The following is a 27,375-nucleotide window of genomic DNA, read 5'->3' on the forward strand; positions in this document are numbered from 1 at the left end:
ACATGTAGAGCTAAATGTCAAGTCCCCTTCACCCCCTAGTTGCACGTCAATTACACGTCATGCTGCTGCGCGCGCATCTATGCCAAGTATTATCTTATAGATCCACCTATGTCTGATAATGCAAACCAATCATGTTTCTTTTATTCCTTATTACGCCTAGTTTCGATTACGTACCTGTTTTGTCACTCTTCTTATCAAATGTTACGCCTTCTACATTCGTTTCATTGTAATGCACTTATTATAAAAATACATGTCTGTCAATAAATTATTGTACTTCACTTCCTGAACCCTCGTGGTGACGGAACCTGAAGGCCGCGACTCGAGTCGGCCATTTTGAATGGAATAAAGCCCATTTAGAAAACCTCTTATACCACGGATTCTGCCTCTTGTTATTTTGAGCTATTTTACTTTATTTTAGGATTCCGTATGAAATTCAGTCCGGTATTTTATTTACCACAACCTCCATGCCCTATTAAGCTCTGATCCGGCGCTCGCCACTATGCCTCATCACTGCCATCATAAGCTTGGTCACTAGCTGCATTCAAGACAGTAACCGTCCTCCTATCCCCACACTACTGATATGACACATACTACTTTCATAACCTGGAATGTGCGGGGTATGCACACCCCCTCTTGCCAATACGCCACCTATACCTACCTCAAGTGCTGATCAACGCAAGTGGCCATGCTTCAGAAAATTCACTTAACACTAACTGAAGTGAACAAAGTCCAGTGTTGCTGGTGTGGTGAGGTCTACGCTACTAATTTCTCTCCCTTCACACAGGGGGTGCTGCTTTGGATCAACTCTGGGGCCCCCTTCTCCACTGAGGAGGTGGTAGCTGATAGTGAGGTCTGCTACGTCCTTGTCAAGGGCCTGTCTTGATGGCCGACACATTCTTATTGGTAGCATATATGCTCCTAACACGGAGCAACCCCTGTTCCTCCAACGGCTGTCCGCGATGCTCTCTCGCTGGGGTGGAATTCCATTGTTTTTAGGTGGGAATTTTAACAGGGTCCTAAGCACTGGCCTTGACAGGTCCTTCCCTCCACGCACACTGGCCACCTCCAACACGCAGGCCTTATGCAACTGGCTACAGCATTGGCACATGGTAGATATTTGGCGTCCGGGTAATGCTCAAAAGAAAGTGTATTCTGTTTTTTCCTCACCGCATCATTTACACGTCAGGCTTGATCGATTCATTGGCACAGAATCCCTACTGCCCTCTTTTGTTTTTTGATGTAGTTGTATATAGCGCAAACTAGACCTGAAGGTATCAGAGCGCTTTACATGAGCACCATTTATGTTACAGATGGACACATTCATTTTTTGTTAGGCACAGGGCGATTAAGTGATTTGCCCAGAATCACAGAATGTTGAGCGCCCCTGTCGAGACTTGAACCCAGTTCCCCAGCTCCGAGGTCGACCGCCCTAGCCCTTAGACCACATTCTCTCCTCTCTTTAACACATACTGACTACCTGGGCCACACCCATTCAGATCGTAACCAGTATTGCCTCCAGCTAACATGGGATACTGGCCCTCCTCCCTTTCCGTCATGGGGCTTACAGCCAGCAGCACTTGAAGACCCCCCCCCCTCACCCCCCCCCCCCATTTTGCTCCTCATTGCATGCCGCCATCGAAGAATATTTGGAACGCAACCATGGGTCAGCAACATCACCGCTGGTTGAGTGGGATGTATTCAAAATGACATCCAGGGGCCATTGTCTGGGGTGACTTGGAATGTCCAACGGCATCTTGACACTGCTATAGCTCATATAGAACATACCCACATGCACAAGACTGATGTGGTACAAAACTCTGGTGACTCGCCGCCTGCTGGCAGCACAACACGAACATGTTTCCCTTCTGGAACAATTGCGTTGCCTGAACTATGCGGTCCACTCAGCACATATGCATGCTGCAACTGACTAATCCAGTATGCTGTTGGCATGGCTAATAAGTTCGGACTGGCCCCGGTACCCTATTGTAACACTGAAATCCTCTACTGGCAACTTACTTTATATGCAAAGAGCCATACACCTAGAACTGACCCAACACTATGCCTTGCTGTTCCAATCTAAGCTCACTGCTCTTCCCCCAGACAGAGAAGCCTTCTTCAGGACAATTCCCTGCCCTGTCTTACCCCCAACCAAAGAGTCGAACTAGATAACCTAATTACATTATTTGAAATATATAAAGCGATCAAAGTACAGGCCACAGGCAAGACGCCTGGTCCAGACCGCTTGCCAATTAAATTTTACGAGGCCTATGCAACGCTCCTTGCACCTCGGTTGCTCACCCTCCTCGAGGAGGCTCTGGAAGACTCCTGCCTCCCCACTACTCTGTGTGAAGCGCTGCCGATATCACTCTCTAAGCCATACAAAGACCCCACCAATCTGGGCTCTTACTGGCCCTAGCGCTGCTTAACACGGATTTTAAGGTACTCGCTAAGATCCTGGTGACTCGGTTGCCAATCATGGTGTCAACGCTAGTACCATCCAATCAAGAAAGAGGGGAGCTAGAAGAGATAGTCATCCATTCTTCTTCCATAGCTTATGTCATAAATCAAAAAGGGGAATGGATCACTTGTAACTAGAAGTAGGGGTTCTTAAATCTTTGTTTGAACCTTTAACACCTAAATAGGTGTTATGAGAACCCTCAATAGCGTATTTTAGGGTGGTGTGGGCGGTTTATCTTGATTCTCCGGCTTCAGAATACGCGTCAGCATTATCATTGGGTCTCTTGTGTTCCATGCTGCCTCCACCTGGAGGGAACCACTGCTTCTTAGTAGTGATCAGTAATATTGGTGCAAAAGTGATGATAGTGAAGTTAAAAGTGTCACGCCCACACTGCCCTCAAGGAATAAAATTTAATCTGGTGGGTGTGTGGGGAGACTATTAAAATAAGAAAAAGTGGTGCTGTAGGTTAGATTATGTAACCAGAGCACTTTAGGTGTCCATATCAAAAGGTCGACATGTTTCTGCCCATCTAGTGCCCCAGGAGGGGGTCGTGGGGCAGTCTTCAGGACCTATTCGTAGTGAGAGCTGGTGATGCCCAGTTCTAGAATTTGGAATATGGCTGTCTTCATAAATATGATAGCTAGCAATGTCTCAAGATTATTGTTACCTATAAAGAAATGAGTGAAATTAATAAGAGACAATCAATGATACGAGCACCATATTTGGTGTTTGCTGGATGTTGAAAATTAGGTGAAGAAGATTACGGAATAAACAAAAAAATGGCAATTCTTTGTGATACTGTAGAGCAACATATACAATGGCAAATCTCTGATATACTCTGTAAGGAAAAAGCCCTGGAAATGAATATCTATTGATACGGTACGTAGATCAAAGTGCCAGGCATATTCTTCGATATGTTTCCCTTGGTCTGTAAACTATTTGGTTTGATTAAAAACAATGTTCCAAATAACGGAATTCGTACAGAGCATTGCGCTAAATCGTCAACAAAACAGTTCAATAAGGAAGATCATTCTGTAATTTGGGCGATGTTTGCAATTAATATACTTCTAGATGGTATAAACATATGAACTAAATGCAAACCGCAAGGAAAACAAGGGTAGGGCGGGTTACCTTGAAACGTGTCCGTATTTCGGCTTTGCCTTACCAGCATTAGCGTCTCGCCTATATTGGTAGAAAAACGGGGAAGGGGAGGGAAGGATGAGGAAGGGGAGGTAGGGAAGGGAAAAGGGAGACAAGGGCATGGGAAATTACGAGTACCGTTAGATTGTTGTTCGTGAAAGCGGCTTCTTGATCGTCAGGAGGATTGTCCTTCCGTACCTCCTTTGCAGGCTGAGCACGACTTGTGCTGACGCTGGCTTGCAGGGCTCGTGGTGAACGAGATCCCGTGTCTTGCCGATTTTTACTCTGTGTGTAAAAACTAACAAAGGACTTAAGAATTGTTCGTTAAAAGTGTTCAATAAAGTGCAACTGACATGAGTTCTGGTCGGTTGAAAAAAGTAAAGCCACTATACATGGTTGGGATAGACCAGAAAAATATTTTATGAGGATAAGATACGTGAGATGCCGATGTGGCCTGTATATGTATATGTTCCATTCTGGAAAAAAGAGGAGTAAAGAGCGAGTCAGAAAAACCGTCTTCTGGCGTATAAATCAGATTGCAGCAACTGGTCAGATGACATGTACATTATTTGAAAGTGAGCCAAGGTATATTATCGTTCAGACCTTTAGTATCTGTACTGAGGCGGTGGACCCACCTCTGTTCTCTTTCAAAAAGAATTCTTTCAGCATTGTTCTTGCATCCTACCAATGTTTCGATTATGATCCATTTTAGATCATCCACAGAGTGTTCCTGTTCAATGTAGTGACGACTCATTTTGGTAGTTTCACGCTTACATTTCACATTACTTCTGTGTTCACAGATTCTCACCTTTATTTTCCTGCATGACATTCCGATGTACCTAAGATTGCACGGACATGTAATCATGTAGATAACAAAGGCTGTATTGCAGTTGGTGTGCTGTTTTATAGTCCATTTTAGATTTGGTGTCAGTTGAATAATCTTAGTTGGTGTTGTGAGATGACATACTGAACATTGTCCACATGGGTAGTGACCTGTAACTGGTTGTAAATCCCATAGGGTATTTTTCAATTTTGGCGGAGCTGAAGGTCGTGTGTGCACCAGAATATCTTTTAAATTTCTGGTCCTCTTATTCGCAAACCTTGGTTTTTGCCATTTCAAATCGCCTGAAATCAGAATTCGCTAGTTTCTGTTAATTATTTTCTTAACAGCGTTGCTCGCTGTGCTGTAGGTGGTGACACAGGTCGGTGTGTTATCTGCGGGGTTCCTTGATGTGGTTTCCAGTAGACATTCCCTAGGCTGGTTCCTAGCTCTTTTTTTGCATTTAGAGATGATTTTGGTTGGATAATCTCTTCTTAGCAGTTTGGAACTTAGGTCGTCCGCTTGTTTTTTGTATTCTGCTAAATCACTGCAGTTACGTTTGAGCCGTAGGAACTGGCTGTATGGTAGGTTTTCTTTCAGTGGACGTGGATGGAAACTATTGAATGAAAGGAAACTGTTTCTGGCAGTTGGTTTGAAGAATGTTCGTGTTTTAATGGTATCCTCTTCAATGTAAATAGTGAGATCCAGAAAGTCTAGCTGTATGTTGTTAGCTGTATAGGTGAATTTCAGACATTCATCTTGTGCGTTCATCCATTGGTGAAAATTGCTAAGACTTTCCTGGTCACCTTCCCAAATCACCATGATGTCATCAATGTATCGTTTCCAAAAACGGATGTTGGTGTTATATGGGTTTCTTGGATTTTGTATGTACATTTGTTCAAATGCGCTAACGTAGAGTCCCGCTACGCTAGGCGCAAAGGTACTCCCCATCGAAGTTCCGTGTCGCTGTTGGTAGAGTCTCCCTTCATATTCGAAATAGTTTTCCTTGAGAGCCAAGGTACAGCATTGTAGGATGAAATGTCTAGGGGTTTGATATGTCCAGTTTTGGTCAAAGAGTATTGTCTCTAAAGTTTCAAGGGTTTTCTGTTGGGGTAGGCTGGTGTATAAACTTTCTACATCGAAACCTACTAAAAGCATTGTTTCGGAAGAGAAGTTTTCATTCTGCAGGAAATTTAGTAGGTCGCGAGTATCCTTCAAATAAGTAGGTGTTTGTTGGACCAATGGTTTTAAAAAATGGTCCGCAAATTGTGAGAGCGGTTCTAGGACTGATCCTATACCCGACAAAATTGGGCGACCTGGAGGTGGTCTCCTCTCCTTGTGTATTTTGGGGAGGGAGTAGAAGTATGGTATTCTTGGTGAGGTCGTTCTCAGAAAATCCGCTTCATTACGCGATATCCATCTGTTGATTTCGGCTTCTTCCACCATAATCTTAATTGTCTGCTGCAATCTTGCTGTGGGATCAGTAGTGATTGGGGTATAGAATTTCTCATCTGACAATAGGTCAAGGCATTGATGGTTATAGCCTTCTTTGCTTATCAGGACAATACCTCCTCCCTTATCTGCTGGCTTTATTATCATGTCTTTGTTTGTTTTTCAATGTCTCCAAGGCTTGTTTTTCTGCTTTAGTTAGATTCATGAATGGTTTTTTCAAATCTGTTAATTCGCCGATTTCTTTCATTATGGCTTGTTCAAAAGCTAGAAGTTCAATAGGGACCTGGTGGTTTAATGGGCAAAAGGTAGATTTAAGGCGCAGAGACGTATCGCCTTCTTTTTGCTCTGTCTCTTTGTCAGAGAAAAAGGCTTTCAGTTTCAATTTCCTACAAAATTCTGCGATTTCGCATTTTGTTTTGAAAACATCCAGATTAGGGGTTGGTACGTATCCAAGTCCTTTGTTCAGCACTTTTTCTTGAGCTTCTGTGAGGGTTATGTCTGTCAGGTTGATTACTAACGAGTCATGCTCGTTCCGGGTTTGTCCTTGGTTATGTTGGACATGCTCCTGGTTTGGACTTGTCTTTCTTGGTCTGTCCATGTAACACCTTTTCTTCGTCCCCTCTGATTGGTTTGGCCACGTCCTAAAAAAGGCGGTTGCTGCATGTATGGTCCCATATATTGTCCGATTGGTGGGGGCCCTGTAGTATAGGGATTCATCCAGCCTTGGAAGTTTGGTGTGTATGGTTGAAAAGGGATTGGATGTTGATTCCCAAATTGTGGAGTACGCCAAAAGTTGGGTCTCCGCTGTTGTTGGCGTCTGTAGGGCCACGGTTCCTTCTTGATTGTCTCGTGTCAGTGGTGTTCCAGTCAGAGTTATCACTTGAAGTTCCACTATTCTCGGTATCAGACTGATAGTCCGGCATCTCATAATCATCTTTGCTGTATGGATGCATCTTTTCCATGGAGAAGCGTTTCAGGTCTTTACCCAATTTCTGTATTTTGTTGTTGGTGATATAGTCTTTGGTCTCATTCATGTCCTTGTTAATTTCTTCAAGTCTTTTTTTATAGACTGATATTTGTACCATGTTCTTGATTTTGGTTTCAAGCAGTTGGATCTTGATGGTAAGAGTTTCTGTCAACCTTGTGGCTGTTTTTATTATTAGTACTAGATAGTCTCTCGTACACTTCCACGATATCGCGGACCAGTCTTTTCGGAATGCCAGATCTTTAAGAAAAATTCGTGGTGCATTATGTACCCAGAGTCCCCTCGGGGCTGCATTGGCTCGCAAATATTCCGTCATTATGACGCCATGAATGGCCGTCCTGACTTGCTCCTTCTTTAATTCAGAAAGTTCTTCCCAGTCTGTATTTTGTTCTAATGTTTGTGTGAGATCACTACTGTGTAGTAGTGATGGTAAAGAAAGAATTGCATTAATTTCGGCCACCGAATAACTCAAATAACTTATGAGGGTTCTCATAACACCTATTTCGGTGTTAAAGGTTCAAACAAAGATTTAAGAATCCCTACTTCTAGTTACAAGTGATCCATTCCCCTTTTTGATTTATGACGTCAACGCTAGTACACCCTGACCAAAATGGGTTCATGCCATCATGTAGTACGTCCTTAAATCTGAGACGTTTCTTCCATGTCCTAAAATATGGACCAGAACTGTTGCCTGGAGCTGGCTTTCTTGTACTGGATTTGGCCAAGGCCTTTCATTTGCTGGAATTTACCTTTCTATTCGAAACCTTAGCACGCTATGGCATTGGAGGTCACTACTTAAAGCTGGCCAAGCTACTATACACCTGCCCAATGGTCAGATCATAATTGGCTCCCTTATATCAGACTCATTCCAGAATCACAGGGGTATCTGCCAGGGCTGCCCTCATTCGCCCCTGCTTTACACACTGCCCGTAGAGCAGTTGGCACTTGCCCTCTATGCCATGAGCGTAGAATGGGGCATCCCGCTGGGTGAGAGGACTGTACTTCATCTATCTCTACGTGGATGACCTGCTCATCTATCTTCTTGACCTTCACTCCATCCCAGACGCTTTCACCCTCACACTAGATCTCTTTGCCCATCTTTCTGGCTTCAGGGTCAATTGGACCAAATCTTGTTTTCTTCCTTTCATCTATTCAACGGACGAACACCACTTTATTCTCAGCCAGACTCATGTGCCCTGGCGCCCTCCACGTTCTGCTATCTGGGTATCAGGGTGTACCAGGAGGAAGAGGACTTGTATGACGGCAATCTACAAAGAGCTGTTACCTCACTGAGAGTGCAGATGGCGTTCTGGTGTACACTGCCGCTGTCAGTGGCGGGATGTATAGCGCACCTTAAGATGGTCGCTCTCCCCAGCCTTCTTTTTTATTTTGACTATCTCCCCCTCTGTATTCCTGTCCTCTTTCTCCACACCCTGGAGAAAGCAATGCGGGAATTCATATGGAATAATTCCCGCTTCCCAGTAGCATTGTCGAAATTATATCTGCCCACAGACCGAGGCAGCCTCGCAGTGCCTCAGTTTGAGCACTACTATATCGCATCCTAACGCCAGTGGGTGGCTAAGTGGATGTCGGACTTACAGCTTGTGGACACGGCAACAGCAGCATCAGCCCATAGTCTGCAAGATGCGCTGCAAATGTTTCACTCCTTCACACGCACGCCCACCCCTAAATCTCTGTTGTTGGGGGTAGCATACCACTGTTACCGCCATGCTCTTTCCCTAACACACACAGCGACTCCTTATGCTCCAGCGATACCCCTGCTCGGTACACCCAGATGTCATGCCATTACATTGTCAGCATCAGGGGCGTAACACAGGCCCCCGCGGTGCGGGGGGAGCCCCGAGCTGCAGGGGGCCCCCTCAACACAGTGCTTAGGCTCAATATCTCCGGATTAAATTTGGAACGGGGCCCCTCCATGTGCGTGGCAGGGGGGCCCTCTCAACTTCCGTTACGCCACTGGTCAGCGTAACTATTTGCCTGGCACTTGGGGGGTATCCACACCATCGGAGAACTTTACCGCAACAATAGCCTCTTGACCTATGAGTCCCTAATGGAGAAGGAAAATCACCAACAAGGTCACATCCTGTTATATAATTCATTGGCGATCGCCATGGGAAGTCGTCAGACGACATAGCGTTGGAGCTCCCGACACATCTCACCACGCAATACCTGCATGAAATGGGGACAGGCAGGCTCCATATCTGCTGATTTGCAGAATTGCTGCGCGTCGCATTGTGATCCCCAGCTCACCCCCCTTCACCGCTTGTGGGAAGAAGCACGGGCCCGCCCCTGCACCGATGGAGAATGTTGCTGTGGGGCCCCGTCCATGTCTTCCGCAATGCCAGATTTCACCTTATACAATACTACATAGTGCACAGGGCATATCTCACCCCAGCAAAAATAAACCGATACTTCCAGCGAACGGATGCCGCATGCCCCTGTTGTTCTCTAGTATATGCCGACCTTCTGGAGATGCCAGCACCTACAACGCTACTGGCAAGAGGTCACTACACAATTGTCTGCCTGCAAGGGACGATTGAACTGCACACCTTGGAGGTATGCATTCTCGGTCTCTACTGCAGGATTAAGAAAAACAAGGGCACATCGCACTTCCTCGACCTAGGGCTACTAACGGCCAAGCGCCTCATCACTCATAGATGGAAGGCCCGGGAGCCCCCAGTGCTGGTGGCTTATACACAGCCTCTTCTGGCCTGGGCTCAGGCAGAGAGCGTTGCCCTGCATAAGAGGACAATTTAGGACTCCGCAGATACCCCATAGCGATCAACTGGGATGTTATTCAAGCAGATTTACGGACTGCTGTTCACTGGCTCCAGTATCTGATACTGACTCGCCACTGCATCAGCCAGACGACATAGTGCACTAAATACCATGCCAGCCGCTGGGGCTAAACGGGTTATACATCACATGCCCTACGCAGGGATCCAGGCCACTATCTGCTTACAACGCATCTATGTGCACATCAGTCAGCTGTTAATATGTGTGAAAAGGCTTTACTGTGGGGAGGGTTGGGACAGGTGGAGAGACTGTTGAGAATTTGTTGAAGTTAATTTTTCTTTTTATTCAGTTCATCTGTTTATAGCTGGTACACAACTAGTCTCATTGATGCGAAATGGTGTTTGTAGCACACAATTTGTCCGGAATTGTAAATCTCACCTAGCCGCCTGTGTAAACGATAAGATTTGTAAATGATCTTTGATAAGACTAGTGGTAGATGTGTGCAGTACAAGGTATATCATGCTATTGTGTCTTGTTCCACTGCTGTCATGTATATTGAGCTAACTGTTATACCAGCTGTGCTAGCCATATACACTGCTTGTAAAACAAACTTCAATAAACAGATTTAAACAACAAAACACACACAGATGAGTAAAGACTCCTGATTGTGGGAAACCGAGCAGAATTAACATTCAGGGGTTCAGAAGACTCCTCTCCCTGGCAGTGGCGTGGCTAGGCCTTGTGCCGCCTGCATTTGCCGCCCGCGGCGGGCGAATGGGAGAGCATGGGAGGGGTATTGGTGATTCCTGCGGCTGCCACCCCGTGACGGCCACAGGTAAGCGCAGGGGGTTCTGGAGGCTGCCGCCCCAAAACTTGTGTCGCCCGGGGCGCACCGCCCCCCTTGCTACGCCGCTACTCCCTGGAGGGTGGGTAAAAAGGTATGTGCTCCTCGTTTGGTTCTCCACTGCCACCAAGCAGCCGTCTCCTCGCAGACTGGCGTAATGAGAGGACAGAAGCCACTCTATTCTAGGCGTGGGTGCACTTCGGGTGCCTCAATTCGATCCAGAACAGACCGATACTCAGCTGATAAAGCAACACAAACAAATTGGAAAACTTAGAGTGGCTACCCAGTGTGAAGTTAGGTAAAACTCGGGGTCAGTCAGAAATTTGAACAAAAAGGTGGCAAGACACTGTGAGAACCTTCCTGCCTATTAACACTTTCAAATTAGGTGGAGGGGCCACCGTTTTCTTAAATAACACAGTATCCCATCGTTAACGCCTATTCTGGTCCTGTGGAGCTTTTTTATTAAGTTTTAGTGAGCAGGAACAATTGTGGGGTTTCTAGCTTCTGGTTGTCATAACGCCTGTGTCCTGACAGTGCAGGAGTGCTCTCCCTTTTGAGTTGTGTATGAGAAATGTTATGCTCACTGGATGCGCAGGCTTATATGCTGAAAACAGAATCTGAGGGACCTTCAGCCGTGATAATTTACGCTTTTTGTCCAACAATGCAAATGTTGTACCTGCTTCATTCCAAACGAGGTGCCACACAGGCCTTTATGGCAACTGTGGTGCAAGTGAAGGCTGCATGTTGCACCCCCTGCTAATTACCGCGGAGGCAGTTGCTTTCCTATCATAGAAAATCGTGTACCCTTAGGTGTACTCCCAAACTGTCACGGTAAAGATATTCCTGTGTTGATATGGAGACTCTTTTATTCATGATATAAACTAAGAATGTGTTTTATCGTCTATTTGTATCTTTTTTAGCAATGAAGGATCCAGTCACAAACTCATTTGCCCTTCAGCAACCTAAAAGGGAACAGGAAGAGGTGTTAGATCAAGGTATGGCGCCGTTTGTATCACTGTTTGTCTGTAAAACTGTACAGTAGTGGCTTATTAAGTTTGACGGTGTCTGCAGGTTCCTCTGCTCCTCTGGCATCTACAGCTCCGCATTTCCGTGTCAGAGGAGCTGTTGTTTCCCCGGCCTTTCTTATACATTTCTGTCGTACACAATGTTTTACCACACTCGCCCTACTCTGGGCAGTGGTGTTGGTGGTGTAGTAAGAGCTTGAGAGAGACAGATTAGATAACAGTTCTGAGAAGCATACTGTCATCTCTTCCGCGTTTGAGGCCAGAGTAGCTTGAGTCACACCATATAAAAAATGGCCTATAATATTTTCTTCTCGCAAAACAAGGATCTCTTAGCTTAATGTGTGGCAGGGGGTGTGATATATTATTGTAATGAAAGCTCTTAGGCCTTGTAAGTTTTACAGCATGTTATCTGTAATAAAATCGAAGATGTTTGCATGAGTAAAGACTTGGTTTTCCCATTGCTTTTCACTTATTACTCATTTATTCTCCCTCACGAAGACACTGTATAGCTTCCACAGTCAGGGGCTAGCATATATGCACCTGCGTATGCACCTTACTCAGCCTAAGGCTCAGTATATCTGTGAGAAATCAGGCTCCGAGGCTCCTCCCACACTGTCCATGGTGCGGTGCACCCTGGTGTTTTACGCCGCTGACATGTCTGCCAGTTTTTGAATCACACTGCACCGGGCCTTGTTAAATAGTTCGTTGTGGGAAAACTCTAGAACGTGTCAGAATAACGTAATGGCCTTTCCTTTTCCAAATATTGATATCTGGATAGGTTTTCAGCTTCGGGGGTTATTAGGAGCTGTGCCTCTTTGAAAGTGCCAATTAACCTAGCGTGAATAAAATGTGCCACTTGCGAACTGCATCGATAATCCTGAACAGAATTGGCAGCGTCATTGTGCCCCAGTGGACTCCAAGGCATCGCCCACCCTGGCACCTGCAGACGCATGTCGACCAACTAGGCAGTCCTATGGAAAAGACTAGATTTGTTTGTTATCGGTCATTCCACAAATCGATTAGTTTATTGATCGTCACTGCTCGCTGGTGAATTCAGTGTCCCTGCCTAATGACTTACGTGCGTTCTGTTCCATGTGCCTCATACTGTGTGTATTTATCATTTTCCATTACAGGCTGACAGTGGGCACACACTGGGGGTGACCTCGCCGAACAAAGAGTCAGCCCGTGGCGGCCATCACAGGAGCCTCGAAAGCGGACAGTCAAGCGGGTGGATCATTGAAGTGTGTGTGTTGTCCTTCGAGAAGGCAAAACAAGCGCACGTAATCTATTCTTTCTAGGCTTAGGTGTAGCCGTGTGGAAAGACAAACATTTAAAACCACGTCACACGCTAGATTTAAAACTGTGCGCCGTAGGTATGTCGATGATGGGCCCGCCTGACGTGTTTGCTCTGGGGCCTCCGCTTCGCTCGCTTCGTGGTAAGCATGGTGTTTCTATGGTAACGGATGCGTAGAGCCGCCTTTCATCCACCGCCTTCGTTTCCTTATTCTAAGCCATTAAAAACCTTCGGGAGAAAGGAGCCGTGGGAATTTAGCGATGCAATTCTAAATGTCAGGTTTATATTTTAGGTAGTTCCCGGCGAAGACGACCCGATATTACGTGTGTATATTCGGCTTCCCTTCCCTCTCTTTGTGGTACGTAAATAAGACGGAGCTTTAAGCGTCGCCGCCCCGTGGGATTTACTCTAATTGTCTCTTGGTCCCATCCCTTACGCTGTCTGGCAGGCCGATGACTCTTGTGGACACATCCGGTGCACGGCTACAGCCAGAGATCATTTTTTATTTCAATAAGTTAAGATTTTGTTCCCTGTGGTGTTTTTAAGTGCATTTAACCGTAGGCTATTTTTATCCAGAAATGTACAGTTCATCTTTCCCCCAGCTGCAGTTCTACCCAAGATTTGGTGCGGGTGTGCGTTCGAGCCTCTGAATTATTAATTCTCCAATGCGAAATGGCTACAAAATGTTTGCAGAGTCGGGCGCGATTTTTCGCGCTGCTGTAATTAGGGGCTGTCGTAATTTAGTACGTGCGTTCGCAGCACGCGCGGGGGCGCTGACTGGACAGGAGGCAGGCATCGGCCTTTTCCGTGCCCCTGAGGCAGCGCTGCACCAGAACGAGGGCTGCACCCCTCTTCCTTCCGGGTACAGAGAAACAAGTAACAGAACGGGAAAAGTTCTGCAAGATTTTGCGGTCAATGTGTACCTTTTACACATTGAAGAGAAGAGCACGTTCGAAAAGCACATTTTGTAAGTTGCATTAGTGAAAGCAGCATACCTCTTTTATGTAGAAGGCACGAGAAAGAATACCCAATATGGCACACATGACATTCTGCCCTCTCTTGAACCAGAATGTCCTCTTCATCACAGTAGCGAAGAATCCCTGTGATGACAGATGAGACACGAGTTGCGTCTAGAGGGAATCAGTTACACTTGATCAGGTCCTTTTTAGGTCTCGCCTGGCGTAAGACTGCGCAGACATGCGCAGTCTCGCTGGCGAGATTTAATGTTTTAGGTTAGATTTCTCTAGTGGGCTTTAAGCCCCGCCCCTCCTTTCCATTGGCTGGCGTCACCGTTTATGCTAAACGGTGGCCAGCCATTGGAAAGGAGCGTCTCGTGACGTACACTTTTCTCTTTTAGAGCCGTCCCAGTTGGACTGGCTGCCCCGACTTACTGCTGGCGTAAAAGTTTTTTTATCTTTATGGGGCCAAACACATGACCCGGGCTCACTCCTCCCGGTCAGGCGCTGCAGCAGTTGAATGCAGGGCAGCAGAAGAGGCTCTCCCGCCAGGTTCCCTCCTCCGCTGTAGTGGTGCACTGTGGCTGCCATCGCGCCACCCAGGCCGTGTGCAGATCGCAGCGCTTCGCGGGCCTCTCCGTCTGCTGCCAGAGTCGAGAGGAGCCCCAGGGTGTGCAGGGCCATGGGCGGGCCGCAGTGCGGGTCCTCGATCATCTCCACCAGGCAGGTGAGGCATTCGCTGGGTAGCACTTGCCTGGAAGCCAAGTGCCGGGTCAGCTTCAGACTGGCGATGACCTCAAGCTGCCGCTGTAGCGCGCGCCAGCGCTTGCATAAACACACACGGGCTCAGCTGAAAGGGAACACGAAGGAGGAACTCAAAATGGCGGACCGAAAAAGAACAACTCTAATGGCGAATGCCAAGAACAACTGTCTCGTGTATGCAGCTTTTGGAACTGGTCTGATTCTACAAGTTAGACGGAGGCAGAACACACTAGACCCAAATACATGAAATATGCAACTCAATATAGTTTTGGTGCAGACGGAGGCGAGAAAAGAACGGGTTATGAACTGCGTCACTGGCAGCAATCACCCTCCCCCACCCCACAAAAAATGTTTCACCATTAATCTAATATGACGGGTCTAGACGATAAAAGTATGCGTTTCAAAAGGATAAATGTGGTCATATGTCACGCGAAATATACAATTCCGATACACAGCCTAGAGGGCACGCCCAAACAGCATGTGCTGGAAAACTGGCGTTTCTGTAATGGGATCTACAGGGTACGAGCTTGCCAACCAATCAACTGCAAAAAAGAAGTTCCAGTAGGGAGAAAGGTACTTTTCTTAACCCCCCTTCCCCAGAGGCAGGGAAATGTATGTGGGAAATGCCACAACCAAGTTGTTGGCTGAACTATTTTCATATTTGTTGAAATGTGTTGTGAAGTTGGCGTGATCCTTTCCCGTGGTACCGAACAGGGCGCTTGAAACTAGGCGAAAGGATGTCATGGATAGCCTGCCTGTGGCAAGTTGAGCACAACGTAAAAGGAAATTACACCCATGCTAAAATAAGAAAAATTAAAACCTAGTAATTCATTTTCCAAATTGGACGAGAAGGTAGCAATGTAATTCAAATAGTGTGCCTAAATACTGCTCAGCATTAAATGGTTTGCCTAAATCGCATGCAATCAAAAAAGGAAAAATGTTAATAAAAGTCATTCCTGTATCCACCATAGCGCCTTAAAATATTACGAATAGTTTTGCTGCCCACAGTTGGACTGTACCGGGTGTGATTAGTAAGACTTGCTGCACGGGCCTGGTCTGTTTTGTCACTGCAAGGACAAACTGATTTACTTACCAACACCATAAGCTGAATAGACTGCAGACGACGGTGCTGCGGTTAACACTTATACCATGACACCTTCTTGCTTCGGTCCTTTTAAGTGTAACCTTTCTTGCTGCTTTCCTACGTTTTATCTTTTCTTGTACTTAAACCCAAACATGCAGAACATTTTAGGCCACGGTGTGACGGAAAAACCACAAAAAATGAAACGTTATTCGTACGCTGCCTGACAGTGTTTTTAAAACGACTTTTTCCTGTCGAACCTCCAACAAAAAGCAGCTTTTCGGCCTCTTCAGTGGAGGTGGGGGATACTAATCATGGTGTATTTACAGTGCATCAGCTACAAACATAGAAACGTACTCCAAGACACCAAGCACACTATCAGGGTATAGTTAGTTACAATCATGTTATAAAAATCAAATAAACCGTTAGATTGTTAATATTTGTAACCAGCTTGGTGATATTTCAAAATCAATGCATTATTTATAGGGCAGGGATTTTTTATTTTAAAGCATGCAAGGAAAAGACTGCTAAAGCATCATAAAACCGCCTTTAACAAAAATGTACAGGTCGTCGTGGGTACTTACAATGTCAAAAGAGAGGTCTGTGGCAGTACAGACATCTTACAGCATTTCTGAAACAAGTAGCCTTTAAAAAAGCGTGTATTTTAAACAGTGGCTTGGAAAACGAGATCTGTAATTATGGCCAAGTAGCCAAGTGTTTAATTCAATGCCGATTTTAAATTAATTGGTCAGTTGCAGCGATAAATACATTAATAAATAAAAGATAGAAAATGATGTATTTACTTATTTGAATTCAAATTGTAACTGCTGGCACTGAGGGTGTTGTCATGACCTAGTTTTACAAGAACAAAGATGAGGAGAAAAAAATCCAAATCTCTTATCTTCATTCTTCAAGAGATCCTTTGAAATGTTGGCAAACACTAACAAACATGGAAAGTCCTGAAACTGGATGGTAGATTCAAGTGAAAGCATTCCCATTTTGGAACAAAGGAAAACCCAGTTGGCCATTTGATTCCATTGCAGAACAAGCATTGAAAATGCAATAGGCCTCGCCTTTTATTAAGTTAAAGCCATTTGCTTTGCTAATGGTATTATATAGCAAAGCAAATGGCATTAACTTAATAAAAGGCGAGTCCTATTGCATTTTTAATGCTTGTTGTTTGGTGATACAGTGATATTCTGCATAGATAAGTCCTCTTCACCATTCCTCACATATCCGGAACAGCCCCCAACCTCCTGTCATTAGAAAATAAACTGATACTAATTCCAACATGTTTCAGCCGTCCTCAGTGCCGTATGAGTCAGTGGCCTTTGTCAGGGCTGGGTAAAGCCCTACCTAGAGGGCATACACCATCAGGCACTCATAATCTTAATAGGTTCGAAGATCTCATACCGTCATTATAGTAGTGACTAACTGCAGCAGAAAGAGGAAACAATAGTTGGCTATGCCGTCACTTTCTCTTGACGAAAGTTTGACTGCAGAGAGTGCTCCATCTTCACGACGATGGAGCATTTCCGAACGGGTTTTAGGGTGTATCACAAGCAACCCACTAATTTTAAGGTATGTGAGTGGGTGCATGAAACATTGATTTTTAAGACATCCTGCACAATTCAATTTTTCATAGTACCTGGGGTATCCACCTATTAAATAGATATCTCTTGGGTTTAACTCGATGTATTTTAGTATATCTGGATCTCTTCAATTATTCAGTTCATTCTTATGTTGAACTCCCTCAACAGGTTGAGTCTATCCTGGTGGTATGTACCTACTAGGACTGGAGCTGTTCACCCTTTTTTTTTTTTGCAGAGTTTTATATAGCGCAAACTTGACCCGAATCCAATCGGGTATCAGAGCGCTTTACATAGCACCAGTTACGTTACCAGCCCTTGATGAAGCATGACACTAAAATATGGGTGAGGTGTCCTGATCCATTATCTGAGGCTTAATAAAAGTCATTTGTTTGATTATCTGTTACATTTTGTGTGATATAGTTGGGGCCACTTGAATTATGAAAAGCTATGAATGGATGGGCCTGCACACCTGGTCTAGACATGTAATATATTGTAGATGCACTACTAGTGAATCATGTATCTATTGTAACCTACGTGACGCACAGCTATAGACTCTAAGGTCTCAGAGGGTTTTACACAGTGGTATTAAAGCAATACAGTATGAACAATATATGCAAACAAAATTAGACCACAAAATTGTTGCAAATGAAAGAAAAAGGCTTATATTTAACACAGATGCAAATGACATTATTCCAACATGGTTCCATCCTCATGGGTTAATGTCCTATTACCATACAAAGTTCATTATTTAGAGAGGATAAGGGCCATACGTCAACATAAACTTCATTTAAAAAAAGTCCCAATGCATTTCAGGTTATTCTAGACCCTTCTTCAGGGGATTGACATAATCGGAAAGATCTTGATTTAGAATGAGTACACCGTTTAGAACTACAACAAGAATAAGAATTGTCCGTAAGAATTCCTGTTATGGTACATTTCAATTATCTAAATTAGGATTTGCACTCCGAATATAAAATTAATCCACTAGACCCCATGTGTCTGTTACATAGTATAAAACTGTGCTCAATGTCACTTGAATTCAATCATGCATGACCTTAGTGACCAGTGTGAAGAGACCGTAATCATGAAAGTGAAACAAAACCGAAATAGAAAAGTGCATGTGTTCGTGTTTGTCCGGCAAGAAAGAGGAGCTTAGAATTCAGTGTGTGTGAGGTCTTTAAATAAAACGTGTAGGTATGAAGCACCTACACAAAAAGAATGCAAGTGCACCAGGTTTAGAAAGAAAACGGGAGTGAAAGGAATGTGCACACTGCAAGACAATAAAAGTGAGGTTCAACAAACCCGAAAGGGCTCCTGAGTTTACCCGACTATAACAGTTCGCGGGTAACCGGTTCTTCTGAAAAAACAGAGTAAAGAAGACTACTGATATTCCGCCAGAGTTATCTGGAAGGAACCTCGTTAAAACCCGTGACCGATACCAAAGGTGAAACCGGACACCCGTAGTGCCGATATAAAGGCTTACCCGAAAGTCTAAGGATACGATATCATTGCCTATGAACGGAGAGGCTGGAAAAAACGAATATAGGCGTCACTACGTTTGTCTCTTATAGCACCTGAAAATAAATGACAGAAGATATTCTGCGAGCTCACCTCTGCTGCCGCAATATTGTCTTGCCTTTCCTGTACTGAGTTGCCGCCAACAGCGTGCGCGTTGACGTGTGCGTTGGCACTGCGTATTTAAAGGGGCGAAGGTTAACGTGCTTGTGAAAGCTAGGGCAGAACTTAATTAAAAATTCAACCGGGGGATGACAGGAGAAGATATTGTAAATCTGCATATTTGCAAAATGGTGATACCAGCGAAAAATATGTGCTGAGTCTAGTCCTCAGTAATAAACATACAGTACACCAATAACAAGAGAGTGTTAATGAGTGCCTGTGCGGGTCATAAGGGTAAACATGTGTGACGAAAAATGAGTTAACAAATAATAAACAAACAAGAAAAAAGGAAATGAGTGCAAATCCTGTACAAGTAATTGGGTTCTAAAACTTGATAAAGGAATGTTGCTGTACATAAACAATAAGATTGAGAAACATATTCATTGCATGGATTCTGTGAATCGTATTATAAAGAACATAAAAGTTCATAATGGTCATTCAGCCCCCCGGGGATCACCGTACCGAGATATTTGATCCAAAAGGTCTCTTTGCGGGCTAGGGCTGTGTGTTGATCTGTAACTGGGGTTACATCTATTTTTTCTAAAATAGTGAACCGCAGCTGCGGTATAGTGTGTGAAGTGTTGACCCAATGTACTGCTAGGCATGATTTTGGGTTCTTGTTCCGTATTGTGCTTTTATGTTCCACAATTTGTGTTTTAATTTTTCTGGAGGTCCTGCCTACATAAACAAGCCCGCAAGGGCATTGAATGGCGTAAATTACATCCTCAGTGTTGCAATCAGAAGAATGTCTGAGTGTGATTTTTTTACCGGTATGTGGATGTGCAAAAGTGCTGCCAAGAATAACATTACCACATTGGCCACAGTTGTGGCATTTTCTCATACCTTTATAACTTTGTTTTATGGAGAGATGTTTAGATTTAAGAAGTTCCCTTAGATTCTTAGATCTGTTATGTGCGAAAAGTGGTTGATCTTGAAACAGATCAGTAAAGTCTACTTCTTGTGTGATTATCTCCCAACGTTTCCTGATAATGGTTTTGATTTGTGGTGATTGTGTTGAGTATTTTAAAACAAATACTTCACGTTTGCCTGAGGTTTTCTTCGATTGAAGTAAAAGATCTTCACGTTTTTTTAGGGCAACTGTCCTTGCTGCTTGTGTCAGCACATCCTCGGGATAACCTCGTTCCTTGTATCTGTTTTTTTGTTCCTCAATGAGAGTTGTACTTAAAGTATGATCAGAGGTTATTCTTTTGATCCTAATGAATTGGGATATTGGTAGATGTTTCTTAAGTGGATATGGGTGTGCACTGGTGTAATGTAATGTGTTGTTCACATCTGTGGGCTTTCTGTACACTGCCGTTTGGAGACCAGTGCCCGTTTTTTGAATTTCAATATCTAAAAAATGAATGAATTCAGACTGAATGTCATATGTAAATTGTATCCTGGGATTACACAAATTGAGTTCATGAATACAAGCTTCCAGTGTTGTTCGAGACCCTCTCCAAATCACTAGAATGTCGTCGATGTAACGTAGAAAGATAATTGCATTTTCATGCCATGTTGGGTTCTGAAGGATGTATTCGTGCTCAAAATATGCCATAAAAGTGTTAGCATAGGATGGTGCCCCGGGAAATCCCATGGATGCACCTGTTTTCTGCAAATAAAAACGATCCTTCCAAAGAAAATAACTGTGATACAATGAGAAATGTAGGAGCTCAAGTAGAAATGTGCCCATGTCATGTTCAATAGGAGATTGTAAAAGTCCCCATTCCACCGCCTCAAGTCCTTCATTGTGAGCAATAGATGTGTATAAGGCAACCACATCGATGGTGCATAGTAAAATGTCCTCCTCGAAATTATGTCGTATGGTTTTTAGTTTCACGAACACATGCACTTTTCTATTTCGGTTTTGTTTCACCTTCACGATTACGGTCTCTTCACGCTGGTCACTAAGGTCATGCATGATTGAATTCAAGTGACATTGAGCACAGTTTTATACTATGTAACAGACACATGGGTCTAGTGGATTAATTTTATATTCTGAGTGCAAATCCTAATTTAGATAATTGAAATGTACCATAACAGGAATTCTTATGGACAATTCTTATTCTTGTTGTTGTCTAAACGGTGGACTCATTCTAAATCAACGTCTTTCCGATGATGTCAATCCCCTGAAGAAGGGTTTAGAATGACCCGAAATGCATTGGGACTTTTTTTGAAATGAAGTTTATGTTGACATATGGACTTTATTCTCTCTAAATAATGAACTTTGTATGGTAATAGGGCATTAACCCATGAGGATGGAACCATGTTGGAATAATGTTATTTGCATCTTTGTGAAATATAAGCCTTTTTCTTTCATTTGCAACAATTTTGTGGTTTAATTTTGTTTGCATATATTGTTCATACTGTATTGCTTTAAAACCAATCTTACCTGACTGCCCGTAAAGAATTTAAGACAGCTATCCGTTCAGCAAAACCGAACACTTCGCCAGTAGGATCTCTCTGGCAGCTAACAAATCTAAGGAGGTGTTCAGAGTTTTGAACCAGTTAACCACAGACGACAGGACCCTACCAGCCCAGACCCCTACTCAGGAGGCCTGTGACACCCTGAACTCGTTCTTTTTAGAAAAAATTTCCACAATTAAAAAATCCATTCCTTCACTCCCCCAACTGTCACTACCGGATACATCCCTTAACAACCCATTGTCCTTCACTTCTTTCCCGGCTCTAGACTCTTCTTCTCTGGCGGAACTAGCCACTCGTGTAAAATCCGGCTCCCCAAATGACTGCTGCCCACCGTCCGTTTTGCGGAGCATATGTCTCAATTTACCTGACAGTATCCTACATCTCCTTAATAGCTCCCTCAGTAGCGGCATCTGCCCCACTTCCTTCAAGGAAGCCATCCTGGTACCCTTACTAAAAAAACCTGGCGCCGACATGTTGGAGCCATCGAACTACCGCCCCATCTCCCTTCTCCCTTATTTCTCTAAACTTATGGAGGCTCACGTCACTCGCTGCCTGTCCAGGTTTATAGAATCCTCTGGCTACCTTGTACCAACTCAGGCCGGCTTCAGACCCGCCCATTCTACTGAAGCCGTTATCCTGGCAGTCCTTGACACACTCAGAGGCAACGCGGACGCGGGAAAACCCCAAGCCCTCGTCCTACTGGATCTGTCGGCCGCGTTCGACACGGTGGATCATGACATCCTTCTCCACCGTGTCGGGCAGGCTGGCATCCAGGGCGTTGCTTTTGAGTGGGTCAGGTCCTTTCTTACGGGGAGAACACAGGCGGTCCGCCTTGGCCCCTACACTGCTAAAAAAACTCTCACATCCTGTGGTGTTCCCCAAGGCTCTTCCCTTTCCCCGCTCCTCTTTAATCTTTATCTCCGACCACTTATTCAATCACTTCTGAAATGGGACATCGTCACTTATAACTACGCTGACGATCTCCAGATCATCTTCCCCCTCAACTCACCAAATGCCATCAAAACTTTTCATGGAGCCATGACTCATATCCAACTCTGGATGAACCAGAACCAATTGAAGCTGAACCCCGGTAAAACTGAGCTCCTACTTCCTGGACTCAGTTCCACCTACTGGGGTCCACAGTTCTGGCCTCCAGAGTTCGGCTCCCCCCCCGTCCCTGCAAATACAGTAAAAAGTCTAGGTGTCATCATTGACACCGAGCTTTCTCTCAGGGCTCAGGTGGGAGCGGTGGTCTCCTCCTGTATGTTTCAACTTCGGAGGATCCGCAAAATCCGCCACTTTCTTCCCCCGGCAGCACTCACCCAAACTGTTATCTCGCTGGTACTTTCCCGTCTGGATTTTTCCAACGCCATCTATCACGGTCTACCACAATACCTGACTCAACGCCTCCAAATCGTCCAGAACCAGGCTGCCCGCTTGATCCATGGAACACCCAGATGGCAATCAGCTAAACCTTTGCTTGTGAATTTGCACTGGCTCCCGGTCGAGCGAAGGGCTGCCTTCAAGGTGGCTTGTCTTACCTTCAAGGCACTTCACTGCCCTTCCCCTGCTTTCCTGAAATCTACCATCCACCCTTACTGTCCTACACGCCATCTTCGATCCGCCCACCTTGACTTGTTGATCATCCCCAGGGGCAAAACTAAGAGATTCGGCGGACGCCGGTTCTCCCAGTTGGCCCCTGGACTCTGGAACACCCTCCCTCTTTCTATCAAATCCTGCTCTTCTTTCCTCAACTTTAGGAAAATGCTAAAAACTTATCTTTTCCCTACCCCCACGTAGATTCTGTTACCTCTACCTCCTCCTCACTCTGTTCTGTCTATCAGCGCCAGGAAGCTTCGGTGTCAGTGCGCTTTACAAGCAACACTTAACATAACCATTGCGTAAAACCCTCTGAGACCTTAGAGTCTATAGCTGTGCGTCACGTAGGTTTGGGCTATCCCAATCCTCAAGTTTTTTCATTTGGCCACTAGAATTATGCCATTTTGCAGCTGTGGACTTTTCCGCATAACTGGTACTAATTAGGTGAAACCTTTGCCACTGCAGTGTAAAGATTTGTAAAACCGACAAAACAATGATGTAATGCTAATACAAACAGTGCTGTATTACACCATATAATTTGCCTTTTGTTGCAGCATTATTTAGTCAATCCTGTCACATAATTTTGGTCCTCCCACCACATAATTCCAGTGGCCCTGGATATAATACATGAAAGTCACAACAGGCAAACTGTAGTTGACCAAAAAGCCATGACGGAGTGAGAATGCCACTGCCCACTTGGCAGCTTTGCTGCTTATGAATGAAGCCTGCACTCCTGCTATCCATGCTGTGCCTATTCTGTATGTGAAGGAAGTCTGCACTGCTGCCTGTGATGTAGCTGTATGTGTACATAAGTTAACATGACATTGCTCAGAAGAAGGCCATTAAATCAAAAAACAAAAGGAAGCCTCAGTTCCACATCTACTCATTGCAATGTTAATTTTCTGAAGTGAATTCCTTAATATCCTGTAATGTTTGTTTCATCGTTGGTGAGGCATCGAAGTCACGTGTACTGTTACTGAAAAGTCCCATCTCTGATTGGTTGTGCAAGTCATGGGGGGGAGGGGGAGAAAGGGAAGCAGTTCAGTCTTTTTGGAATGTTGATATCCATTGGCCCTCTGATAAGAATTTCTGTTAAAGAAGTGCGTTTTTTTCAGACCTTATAGAAAACTAGGCGATTTTTCAGTTGTCTGGTAGCTGCAGTGCAAGCATCTCAAGTACCGCTCGTGCAGAGGTTTGACAGAAATACTGTAGGGTATTGGGATGAGATCCCAAACATGCACAGGTCATTGTGGACCTAAATGCACAAAGCCACTTTGATACTGGTATTATTTTTGGGGTGTTTCAGCAGAAGTGCCTGCCATATTGCCATGATGACAATCAATCACACATAACAGGAATCCTCCTGTTTGTTCAGCAAGGCTATACAGTTCATATGCTTTCTGAGCCGCAGCAGCTTCCTCCAACATCAGAGTAGCTTTCAGAGGAGCACCTATCACTTTTACTGCAAGAGTTGTGAGGTCTCCTGTCCACAGGGGCCATTGGGAGGGTTCCAGAGTCACAAATAGAGATAGGCTGTTCGCCTGTTACTTCCTTGTGCTGAGGCCTTCCTCCTATTTTAGATCTTCATCCTCTGAATGTCATCCTGTGGAAGGACAAATACAAAATGCTTACACTGGCCCAGATTCTAGTTGCCCTAGATCTGGTGACTGACGATAAACTTGGACCTTCAGGATGCACCCGTACCTGTCCTTCAGTCCCGTAGGTGATACCTACAGTTCAAGGTTGGCCTAGAGCATTTTCAGTTTGGCCTTACCAATGCACCTTTGGTGTTTACAAAAGAGATGGCGGTGGTTGCTGCCCATCTTCAGAAGTTGCAAATAACAGCTTTCCCCTACATCGATGTTGAAGGTGGGCTTGCTATAGAGTAGCATACACTACCTCCAAACAATGGCAAACTTTCAGACATAGTTGGGGTTTTGAACCAATGAGCTGAAGTCACACTTGACTCTTTTGTGGAGGCTTCCTTTGATCAGAAGCATCTTGGACTCCGTGCAGTTGAAGGCCTTTCCCCCCATCACAACAAGCCTAGGACATTCGGGCTATTGATCCAGATGTTTCAGCCTCGGTCCTGGATCCCGGTGAGAGTGGCTCTGAAGGTTTGTGCATGTTAGCCACATGCATCCTGCTTGCCAATTCTCCAGGTGGCACATGCCAGCTCTGCAGTGGGATCTGAAGTCTCACTGGGCCCAGCACCACAGAAACCTGTCAGATGTCATCCAGCTTTATGAGGAGACTGGACAAGATCTAGAGTTGTGACTTCTCAACTGCATCCTAACAAGTGACAGACCCTTTTCCCTTCCCCACCCAGGGCCAACTATGGTAATGGATGTGTCACTGCTGAGATGGTGAAGTCATCTCTGCTAGAGGTGGAGATTATAGGATTGTGGTCTCCTGTGGAAACCTGGCTCTATATCAGTCTGTTGGAGTTGTGGGCCACCTGGCGTTGAAAACCTTCCTGCCGTCCATCAGGGGGAGGCTGGTTCAGGTTCCCACAACCAACATCAGAGCCATGTGGTATTGCATCATGCAGGGCGAAGTGGGATATTGGGTCCTGTACCAAGAGGCCCTGCACCTTTGAAGTTGGCTGGAGTGTCAAGGCATCTCTCTGATAGTGAACCACCTGGCTGAATCCTTGAATGGCAGGGTGGATGAGCTCAGTTTGCGGTACCTAGTAGATCATGAATAGGGTCTGCACCCTGAGGTGGCACAGGGCATCTTCTGTCAATAGGGAATCCCCGGTTAGATCTCTTTGCCTCCATCAAGAACACGCAATTTCTATACGTTTACCCTTTGGAGTTCCCGCGAGGGCTCTCCCTAGGAATTGCACTTTGGCTGGAGTGGAACATGGGACTCCTATGAACGTCTCCCACCTCTGCCTCTATGGCCAGAGTTTGGAATGAAAACCAGGAACGAGAAGGCCCCAGTCATCCTGTTGCTCAGGATAAGGTCAGGAGAGTGTGATACCCAGACCTTCTGATTGTGTGGATATGTCCTTCAATCAGGCTACCATTTCGGGATGATCTTCTGTCACATCAACAGGACAGGGTTCTCCACCAAAAACCTGCACAATCTACACCTCCTTGTGTACGGATTGAGCAACAGCTGTTGACTGTGTTTGATTTGCCAACCAAAGTTTTGGATGTACTTCTGGCCCCTAGACATCCTTTCACAAAGTCTACTTACACTGGGAACTTAGACAAATGTGTGACCTGTTGTGGAATCAACAGGACTGACCCTTTGCAAGTCAAACTTTTGAATATTTTATTTGTTTTGTCTTTGGCCCAGGAAATCTTTGCAGTGGGCATTATTAAAAGTAATTTATCAATCATTTTGGCTTTTCTGCGTCTACCGGGCCAACCGTCTTTGTTTAAATCACCTGTTGTGATGCATTTTTTTAAAGGTGTGACACATTTTCTCTCCAAGACTGTTTGTGATGCCAGAGTGAGACCTTAATTTGGTCCTTCTATTTCTCATGTGTACTCACTCCCTTTGAGCCAATGCAGAGCTGCTCGTTGCATCTTCTGACCCTAAAGACTGTCTGCCTCGTCACAACTGCTTTAGCTTGTCACCTGAGTGAACTCCAGGCTCTCCCAGATTGAGGGCCCATTCCATCAGGGCCAAGCCTTCCACCACGTCCTTGGCATGAACAGTGCATACATGGGCATCAGTGTACACATTCACAAAGCACTACTGCTTTGACATCCAGGTCTCACGGGAAGGGCATTTGGCCCATTCGGTCCTGCAGGAGTTTTCATTCTGAGCCCACTCTACAGGCCCTCCCCCCTCTGGTACTCCTTTGATATCTGTTCTAAAGGTGAGGAATCTGTGGTCAGAAGTATCCATCAGAAGAGCATGTTACTTACCTTCGGTGTATTCTCTATCTAACTGCAGATTCCTTCCCTCCCCATTCTATGCTGTGGGCTCTTCTTATCATTTAAAAAGGCCCCAAGTTAGACATCTGCACACTGGTACCTCCAATTGTTTTGCGCTTCGTGTCTCAGGGTGAAGAAAGAGTCATGCACAAACTGATGTTGGCGCGTATGGTTGGTGCTTCATATGGCACTATTCTGTCACTTGCAGGGTGGATGAAGGCCAGGATGGAGGCATACAAGCCACCTTGTTGCTCCTGGGAACACTACTGTGAAAGATCCAGCCTAGCACCTGGAGAATAATCTTGTGTTAGCTATAGTTTCCACCGGAAAGAGCATTACCGAAGGTAGGGAACTTATTCATCGGATGACAGACCATTGTGTTGGAGCGTTGTTCAATGCTTGTTGCGTTTGGCTATGAGGGCAGTATCTGTAGTATTTTGTTCTGTACTAGGGGGTTATTTTCTGAAGTGTCTGTCTTGGGGGTTTCTGTTATATCATTTAAAGCTCTGTAGTGTTGTGATAAGCTCTGTAGTGTAGTGGTAATAATGCAATGCCTATCCGGCTTTCTCCTCACCCAATAACATGCTCCGTGTCAGGTAACTCTAACTGGGCC

At 45.0% G+C, this 27,375-nt stretch overlaps 1 protein-coding gene across 9 annotated transcripts in view; it reads left to right on the forward strand.

Annotated features, from left to right (window-relative positions):
* The window catches only part of PAM (peptidylglycine alpha-amidating monooxygenase), a 1,234,044-nt gene that overhangs the window by 902,304 nt on the left and 304,365 nt on the right, over window positions 1-27,375 (forward strand). For 7 of the 9 annotated variants that reach the window (XM_085632559.1, XM_085632564.1, XM_085632556.1 and 4 more), the window contains one exon: window positions 11,377-11,451. The exons of the other annotated variants lie outside the window; for them this stretch is intronic. In XM_085632559.1, coding sequence (XP_085488685.1) covers window positions 11,377-11,451 — 75 coding nt within the window. The remainder of the gene's footprint in view (window positions 1-11,376; window positions 11,452-27,375) is intronic. 9 annotated transcript variants of the gene reach the window in all.

This window comes from Triturus cristatus, chromosome 2_1 (assembly GCF_964204655.1).
Source record: "Triturus cristatus chromosome 2_1, aTriCri1.1, whole genome shotgun sequence".
In the NCBI taxonomy this organism is placed as follows: domain Eukaryota; kingdom Metazoa; phylum Chordata; class Amphibia; order Caudata; family Salamandridae; genus Triturus; species Triturus cristatus.